This window comes from Austrofundulus limnaeus, unplaced genomic scaffold, assembly GCF_001266775.1.
Source record: "Austrofundulus limnaeus strain Quisiro unplaced genomic scaffold, Austrofundulus_limnaeus-1.0 Scaffold235, whole genome shotgun sequence".
Classification (NCBI taxonomy): domain Eukaryota; kingdom Metazoa; phylum Chordata; class Actinopteri; order Cyprinodontiformes; family Rivulidae; genus Austrofundulus; species Austrofundulus limnaeus.
In genome coordinates this window covers 63396-72807 of record NW_013952637.1, presented here as the reverse complement: position 1 = coordinate 72807, position 9412 = coordinate 63396, and the positions used below count along the sequence as shown (strand labels likewise).

General features: G+C 41.7%; 1 protein-coding gene across 1 annotated transcript in view; it reads left to right on the top strand.

Moving 5' to 3' along the window:
• rmdn2 (regulator of microtubule dynamics 2) overlaps nt 1-9412 on the top strand; it is a gene marked incomplete at its 5' end in the record, with an annotated part of 30465 nt that overhangs the window by 19491 nt on the left and 1562 nt on the right. Inside the window, 5 exon segments of the mRNA XM_014019880.1 lie at nt 5254-5329; nt 5769-5846; nt 7500-7598; nt 8326-8379; nt 8482-8562. Coding sequence (XP_013875334.1) covers nt 5254-5329; nt 5769-5846; nt 7500-7598; nt 8326-8379; nt 8482-8562 — 388 coding nt within the window.

Below are 9412 nucleotides of genomic sequence, written 5' to 3'. Positions count from 1 at the left end.
CATCCATCCATCCATCCATTTATTCATCCATCCATCTATTCATCCATCCATCTATTCATCCATCCATCTATTCATCCATCCATCCATCCATCTATTCATCCATCCATCTATTCATCCATCCATCTATTCATCCATCCATCCATCCATCTATTCATCCATCCATCCATCCATCCATCCATCTATTCATCCATCCATCCATCCATCTATTCATCCATCCATCTATTCATCCATCCATCCATCCATTTATTCATCCATCCATCTATTCATCCATCCATCCATCCATCTATTCATCCATCCATCCATCCATCTATTCATCCATCCATCTATTCATCCATCCATCCATCCATTTATTCATCCATCCATCTATTCATCCATCCATCCATCCATCTATTCATCCATCCATCCATCCATCTATTCATCCATCCATCCATCCATCCATCCATTTATCCATCCATCATCCATCCATTTATCCATCCATCCATCCATCCATCCATCCATCCATCCATCCATCCATCCATTAATCCATCCATTTATTCATCCATCCATCCATCCATCCATCCATCCATCAATCTGTCCATCCAGACTTCTCTGTCTTTCTGTGGACTCCATGGTGTCTCCAGGGTTTCTGTGGGGTTGTTGGTTTAAATCCAAACTCCTGCTGGGCTTTAAGACCCTGTTAACGTTTAGACATCTTGTGAAGTTGTAAAGACATCAACTGAACGCCTCTTTTATCTTTGTACACTTACTGTAATGCTAATAAAATGATTAAAAATATAACTTCTATTTGTAATTTAGACATAAAATACACAAGTTGTGTAAAAGTGCGACAGGTCTTTTAGAGAGGAACGAGTTTCAGGAAGTAGSTGCATTCTTCACGATTCTTACAGAAACTGTTTTGTTCAAATTAATCTCTTAAAATTGCAGTTATTCCTGTTCTGGAGGCATTAGTGTGGCAATAAATTAACGTATTAATAGCTGTCTCCTCTCCTGGCATTAAAACGTTTAACAGATTTTTCTCCTCTTGTATTCCAGCCCTCCTGCTTTATGACCGAGGCTGAAAAATCCCCTCGTTTTAATTAGCTGTTCTTACCTGATTGCAGAAATCGTATTTGTATTTGCACAGGCCTCGATGCATTCCACTTGTAAAACTCTGCTCGTGTCAAAACTTGACTGATTATACAACGGCTTCACAGCAGGAGCACAGAAGGTCAAACGCTGCTGCAGACGCAGCGGATTCCTGCAAATAATCTGCGGGGATTAAACGCTGCGTTGCTCATTCCTGTTTGTTTAATGTTCCTTCAGGATTGAGCAAATATGAAGAAGGGAACGATGCATCCTTTTTAAAAATTTTTGTTTATATAAAACAAATTCCTGCCGACGTGCACGTTACGGTTGGAGAAACTGTCTCATCGGGTCGAGATGGTTTTTATTGTCACAGAAAAGAGCTTAAGACAAAGTTTCAGTAATCTCAGCTGAGCGTACCGCGGCGCTCAGGCTGGTACAGAAAGGCCGTGTTTGTTTAGTTAATTGTAAGAAGCAGCTTTTTTTTAAAAGCAGCTTATTGGTGATTTAATTCCATCAAAATGTCCTTATCGAAGGAGGTAAACCCATTTTTCCTGAGAAGGGAGCAGGGCCGGGTCTGGGAGCGGTGCCAGCTGCAGCTGAAAGGAAGTTTATGTCTGAGGTAACTGTTTACTTAGAGCGCCCATATCGTGAGAAAACTTGTCACCTGCTTGTTGTGAATGCCTCTCAGCTCGTCGCACTCTGGCAGGTGCTGTTTAAACACACGACCCGCCACTTCCTGCTCAGCCACTCTGACTTTTAACAAACTTATTTTTCTGTAACCTGAACAAATACGGTTCTCCAACTTAAAGGAACTGCTGTTTTTAAATTAGTAMTATACCCTAACAAGGTTTTACGCTTTAATATGTGGAAATATGAGCTGTAAATCCTTATTAATGCTCGTTCATTCAGTCGTCTGAGTGACAGCTTAATAAGTTGGGTGAGGAGGTTAATCTGAGCAAACCTGATTTTTTTTGTGAATGTGCTCTAGCTCAGTGAAAGCTGCAGCTCTGTTTCCCACATTGAGTGGTTTATATAAAACACACAGTTATAGTTTTAATACCGTTTATTTAACCTGGTACCCTTTGGGCCTATAACAGATTACATCTGGTATTCCTCTTGAGCCCCTTGGATTAAATTCGCAAGTCTCTATGTAAAGCTTTCAATCTGAATTTTTATCTTGAGCAGTCATATTTTCATAAACTGTAACTAATGTTTAGTTATTGAAGTTAAAATGCATTATAACTATTAACTTGTTTTTTAATTTCCAAAGCTGCATATCAAATACAAACTCAGAGCTGATTGGCCGATTCTAGTCAATCAGTAGCTGTGTTTCCATTACAAATGTGTGCAAAACTTTGTTGATATTCTGTTAATGTCGAAAAAACACAGTTTCGCAACTGCAGTGTTTCCATTAAGTAAGAAATGCTTTTAAAATAATACGTGAATATGTTTGTTCTCGTGATAAGTCATTACAAACATGGAAGAAACGGATGTAAACACATAGCATGTTGCTACTACGACACTAGCGCTCATCATCAGAGTAGACGTCGGCGTCTTATCAAGGCTTTCCAGCGACAAGACCCTTATACTTGAGAGCAGTTACAAAGGCTGCGTTGGGAAATTGTAATAGGTGATTTTACTGCTTCTAAATTCMGTTGTCTTCTTCTTTGTCGTCTTTTTCGCCAGTAGCAAAATCCGGTTGTTGATCACGTGCGAAATACACCAATTTCGATACGGCTGAAAAAAAAAAACACCTTATCCTAGCGCAAAACCATTTTGTCGAAAAACATGTTTTTTTTTCTTTCGAAATTGGCATGTTTACATTAAGCTAATTTATTTTCGCAATTKTAATTTGCGCATTTTTATGGTAAATGAAAACACAGCTAGTCACCATTAACAGGTGGGACATGAGGGGCTCGCCACATATTTTGGGATCTGGAGAGTCTATAGATGAACTCAGTTGGTCAAAAGAGGTGTCAGTCAAAAGGTGACAACCAATTGAATAGTTTGAACAGCCTGTTATGCAAATTCAAAGTCCCTGGTTGGCTATACAGAGGGAGGAAATGACCACAAAGTGGGACTGTAGCGCAGGTGGTACATTAAGACACTGAGKTCACAGATTTTATCTTCAAGGTCTTTGCAGTTCCCGTACTGTCCACTTCAGACTTGGAAATGGTAATTCATGCCTTCATTTCTAACATAGACTATTGTTACAGCTTGTTCACCTGCCTAAACCAGAAACAGTTAAATCGCCTTCAGCTTGTCCAAAACTCGGCAGCAACACTCCTAACTCGAACCTCCAAATTCACCCACATCTCCCCGATCCTGGCAGAACTTCACTGGCTTCCGGTTCAGTTCAGAATCCGGTTCAAAATCCTGGTCCTCACTTTCAGAGCTCTACATGGCCAAGCACCCAACTATATTAAAAGTCTCATTTCCCCTTACAACCCCAGACGAGACCTCCGCTCACAGGATCAAAACCTCCTTATGGTTCCCCTCACTCGCTTTAAGACCCGTGGTGACTGGTCCTTCTCCTCTGTGGCCCCCAGGCTCTGGAATGAACTCCCTGTTAATCTGTGCTCCTTTGATAACACTGTTTCCTTTAAGAAATACCTAAAAAAACACAGTTTTACTCAAGCTTTTAGCTAACCATTCACCATTAATGGCAACCTACCCTTCAGTAACTGCTCGCCAACTATCTGTTTTATATTATTGAACATACGGCATAATATTCTTTCCCCCTTCTCTCTGTATTTTTGTATTATTGTATATTTAGCATAAATTTCACCACCCCACACCCCTTTTTTATTCAACAATTTTTCTTATGATTTTTACATTCTTGCATACATAACACTCATCTCTTGTCATGCTCTGCCTCAACCGTGTGTCTGAGTTACAATTTTAGAATTTATTCTTGATTTGATGTTTCATTCTGTTGTTTGTTTTATGTTTCATTTTAACTTTCCGCCATTTTTACATTGTTGATGATTGTACAGCACCTTGTGAATATATTTCTGTGAAATGTGCTTTATAAATAAAACTTTACTTATTTACTTGCAGTTGATCTGATACGTCTTAACAGGAAGTAATGATTGACAAGACAATAAGTGAAGCATAAGAACTTTTTTATTTGTAAAATCAAGTTTAAACTTGTTTGTTTTATTTGAAACACTTGTATAATTATTAACAGCTCAGCGTTCTAGCATCACCCTGACACGCTGAGTTTCTGCAGCCGCTCCTCTTGTCTCTGCTCAGGTTTTGGCCCGGAGTCCTGCCGGGCCCTCTTGCATTTCAATGAGCTCTTTATGTTTGGACCTGAAGCTGAAATCAATCTGCCGTTTCCACAAAGCGCCCAGCACTTTAGGCCTTTTGTTTTTGCCCAGCAGAGGAGGGGATTTATACCTAAAACTCACTAAAAGATCTCTGTCCTCACCTCATCCTCCCTCGTCATGTTTCGCTGCTGCTCACTTTCTCCTCTTGATTTTTTTTCTTTTTCTTTTTTTTCTTTTGGGAGATAAAATTACAGCTGACAATAAAAACAATGGCGGGTAGAACCCTGATGCGAGACACACCTTTCTGCACGTTTAAACTCTGTGTCCTCATTGGCCCTCAGTGGCCCTCTTTCCCCTGAGGRCCTCCAATCGTTTTTTTTTTTCCAGAGATGGTCCCTGATTGATGGTCAACAACAAATAAGTACAGAATTATGTTACGCAGGGTTATAAAATAACAACAAATGAGACATGAATTTAGTTTTTGTATCTAATATTGTGAAATAATCAGTTTGAGTCTGATTGTAATAAAATGTTCTTGCAGCTTAGTGAGCGGCTGTCAGCCTCACTGTATCTTCATCACGATGGTGTTGAGTTGCTCCTTGTGTAAAACACCTTGTGTTCTTTAAATGCTCCAAACAACCAGTTTCTGTCAGTTTCTGTCCAACCACACGGCCGCTCCAAACAGCCACACTTCTTCTGTATTAAGATCAGGGAAGAACATATTTCATGAGTCTGTTTGAAGAGAACTGTTAAATGTTTTTCTTTCACTCTGACTTCACCTGAAGCGTCGCCTTCCTGCATGAGTTGGTTTTTGCTTCTGATTTGCGCTCGACCATCAAACAAGCTCAAAGTCTGATCTGTATTTAATTACGTTTCTTTATGTGAAAATGAGTTTTGTCTTATTTTACTTRTACAGGTACGCCGTTATGTGTGGAATTATGGCAGAATATGACACGATACAGAACAGGATAAAGAACGGCTACATCTTTAAGGTGAGGCACAAACTAAAACCTACAGAACACGTCTCTGGTGTAATTTGATGAAACTGTGGGATTTGATACTCGGGTCATTTAAGTCGGGGAGCCCCTCCTTCTAACAAGCAGTTACATAAGACCATGTGTGGAACAACTGCACGTAGCATTTTATCTTCTGTCAGCAGCTTCCATAAACACTGTGTACCTTCAGAACTCTTGACAGGTGAAAGAGCGGGAGGTAGAGCGCCGGTGAGGGAAAACAAAAAGTCATCAAATAAAGGAGGGAGGGTCTGTGAGAGCCGGGGAGCAGGCAGGGTGCTTCAGCAGGATCGCGTGTGTGCCAGGTGTTTGTGAAATACTTGTGTGTTGGTGAAGCAGGACAGATCAGGTCAGAACAGAAAGAAACTGCAGCTGCTATCATGAATCGGCTCTGAACAGCCTCTGTCTCTCCTCCCAGGATCATCTGGATAAAGCCATCGAGCTGAACCCGCAGGACCCCCTGTCCTACTACCTGCTGGGCCGCTGGTGCTACACTGTATGTAACCCCACCCCCTCCCTCACCTGTTTCATTTCTCACTCGCAAAATGCAGTGAAAACGACCACATTCAGAGGTCATCTGGAGTCTTTATCTTATAGTGCGGTYTGAGGGCCAAAATTAAGACAACCAGTAGTTGTTACYTTCTTGTAGCAGGAGGRTATCTATTCCTAATCCAGCTATTGATCTGATTATTGATAGGCCGGCTCCGCTAACTGAGAGGCCGGAGCTGGGTAATGAYAAGGAGACTATTCATTTTTCATTTGTGTTAGCATCAGAGAGACTAGCAACCAGCATGGATAAGTTGGTGTTAGCGTCAAAGAGGCTAGCGACTAGCATGGATAAGATGGCGTTAGCATCAGAGAGGCCAGCAACTAGCATGGATAAGCTGGTGTTAGCATCAAAGAGGCTAGCGACTAGCATGGATAAGATGACGTTAGCATCAGAGAGGCTAGCGACTAGCATGAATAAGCTGGCAATAGCATCAGAGAGGCTAGTGACTAGCATGACTTTGTTGGTGTTAGCATCGGAGAGACTAGCAACCAGCATGGATAAGCTGGTGTTAGCATCAAAGAGGCTAGCGACTAGCATGGATAAGATGCCGTTAGCATCAGAGAGGCCAGCAACCAGCATGGATAAGATGGCGTTAGCATCAGAGAGGCCAGCAACTAGCATGGATAAGCTGGTGTTAGCATCAAAGAGGCTAGCGACTAGCATGGATAAGATGACGTTAGCATCAGAGAGGCTAGCGACTAGCATGAATAAGCTGGCAATAGCATCAGAGAGACCAGTAACTAGCATGAATATGTTGGTGTTGGCATCGGAGAGGCTAGCAACCAGCATGGATAAGCTGGCGTTAGTATTAGAGAGGCTAGCGACTAGCATGGATAAGATGGCGTTAGCATCAGAGAGGCTAGTGACTAGCATGGATAAGATGGCGTTAGCATCAGAGAGGCCAACAACTAGCATGGATAAGCTGGTGTTAGCATCAGAGAGGCTAGCAACTAGCATGGATAAGATGACGTTAGTATCAGAGAGACTAGTGACTAGCATGAATATGTTGGTGTTAGCATCGGAGAGGCTAGCAGCCAGCATGGATAAGCTGGTGTTAGTATTAGAGAGGCTAGCGACTAGCATGGATAAGCTGGCATTTTCTCATATAAGAAAATCCAGAACTATCAAGTTGGAACATTTTAGAGAAAGTTCGCTTTATAGAGAGAGTTTTCTTTATCCAAAAAAGTTAGTGTCTAATAAAGTAGGTGAGTAGCCTAGGCATGCTAGTCGCTAGCCTCTCCAATGCTAACACCAGCGTATCCATACCTTCCTGCTACAAGGCTATAGCAACCGCTGGTTGCAAAACAGTCTCAAWTTTGGCATCCCTTTGTAATTTTGTCTGGTTGTTTTTGGTCACTGCTAGCTGTAACATGCTAATAATGTAACAATGTAACATGCTGAGCTTCATTAAACAATGATTTTGTGTAAAAAAGATAATCTGGGCAATAAAGAGCAGTTTGCAGATGTTCAGTGTTTTTACTGGTCATTTAGGGGTAAAAGTTATGGACTTTAGTTTCAGACAGAAAAAAAACAGTGAAGCACTTTGTTTCTGTTCATTAAATGGTTTATTAAACAAATGTGTTTGATTTGTTTTGACAGGTTGCTCAGTTGTCGTGGATTGAGAGAAAAGTTGCCACAACTCTGTTCGGAGAACCTCCCAGTGCCACCATTGAAGACGCTCTGAAGAATTTTCTCAAAGTACAAACTTCAGTTTGCATTTTTTAACTGATTTATTTGAACTGTTTCTTAAAATGTCAACATTACATTTAAAAAAAAAAGTGAAAAGAGCTTCCTCTTCCTGTTTAAAAAGGAAACAGTGGACGTTAATGAGAGTTTGTCTGTGAACTCTGAGCTGACCTAAACATAAACTATAATCGTTCAGAAACAACGATCCTAAAATGTCAGTCATGTCATGTCATGTTTCTTTGATAAACAGAGAGAATAATCAACCAAACATTAATAAAGATGCTTCAATGACCAGAGGCTTTTATGGCAAGTTTGATTAAAACTTCTGATAAATCAGTTTTAAAGACATTTCTCCTGATTTCTGATGTCTGAGTTCTTCGTTGTTTCAGTCGTGTTGAGCGTCTRGGCAGTCCTGATGAATTGAGCTTCTCCTGCACCTCCTGTTCATCGCCTCCAGCTCGCTCCTCGGCTCAGTTTTCAGGAGCGTCTGTGTTTTTACGCAGCTCTGATCTTTGTTCCCACATTTCCATTGTTTATATAGTGTAGAAAATAGTTCTGCTGCTGGCCAGCTTTCATGTGCGTGCCTCTTCCTGGTGTCTTCACTCAGCGCTTTGATTGAATCGGCTCGTGTCGCYGCACGTCGCTCGTCACGTACAGATGGAGAACATCCCATAAACCCAGTTTCTGTATTTGCTGTTTCTGACCATAAAGAACTAATTTTTCTATCTTTTTATTACAGGTGGAAGAGCTTCATCCTGCTTACTCCAAACTGAATTATGTGTTTCTGGCCAAGGTCAGTGTTGGAACCATCAGGTTTGTGGTTGTCTGGTTAATGGAGGTCTGGTCTGCTGAATCCAGTCAGCCTTTTGACCGCCTCTGATCTTGTCTTTCGCAGTGCTACAAATATCTGGGACYGATGGAGAAGGCCAGGAAGATGTGTGAAGCTGCTTGTTCTATGAAGAACGTCTCCAAAGAGGTAAGAAGTTTTATTTATAGCTGAAACCCCTTCATGCTAAACGACCTAACATGTTCAAACATCACCAACATGGAGGATGATGGATAGACAAAACTGTTCCTAAAAGAAGAACGGAGCATGTTTAGCTTCTTCTCAAACTGCTGGAGATGTTTTCTCCTCCACAGCTAAAACTGACGCTGAGAGACCAGAAAGATTCTGTTTATGGAAAGAAAAGGAAGCGATATAGATCTGACACCCGAAGCGTTAGCATCATGCTAATTTGGCGCGATCTGCTAGCTTGTTGCTGTATTCTAACACGGCCTGAGAGAGTGGTGGCTGAGCCCGAGAAGTGGAGCAATTGTGGGCGAAGGTTGGCGTTTCTTTGAGAACTTGCTGCTAAATGTTGAGAAGGTGACTGCTGGTGCTAAAAGCTAAAATTAGCAAGGCCATAGCTAAAAGCTGTGGCGGAGTGGTTAGGGGAGTCGTCCTGGAACCAGAAGGTCACTGGTTCGATCCCCGGTCCAGCCTTCTCAGTCGTTGTGTCCTTGGGCAAGACACTTCACCCACCTTGCCTACTGATGGTGGTCAGAGGGTCCGGTGGCGCCGATGCATGGCAGCCCCACCTCTGTCAGTGTGCCCCAGGGCAGCTGTGGCTACAGTGTAGTTTGCCATCATCAGTGTGTGAATGTGAGTGTGAATGCCTGTTAGTGTAAAGCGCTTTGGGGTCCGGAGGGACTTGAAAAGCGTTCTATAAGTTCAGTACCATTTACCATTTACCTTTTTAAGTTAAAAGCTAAAATAAGCTAAAGTACAGGTAAAAGCCTAAATTAGTGACATTGTAGCTAAAAGCTAAAATTATACAAACTGTTAT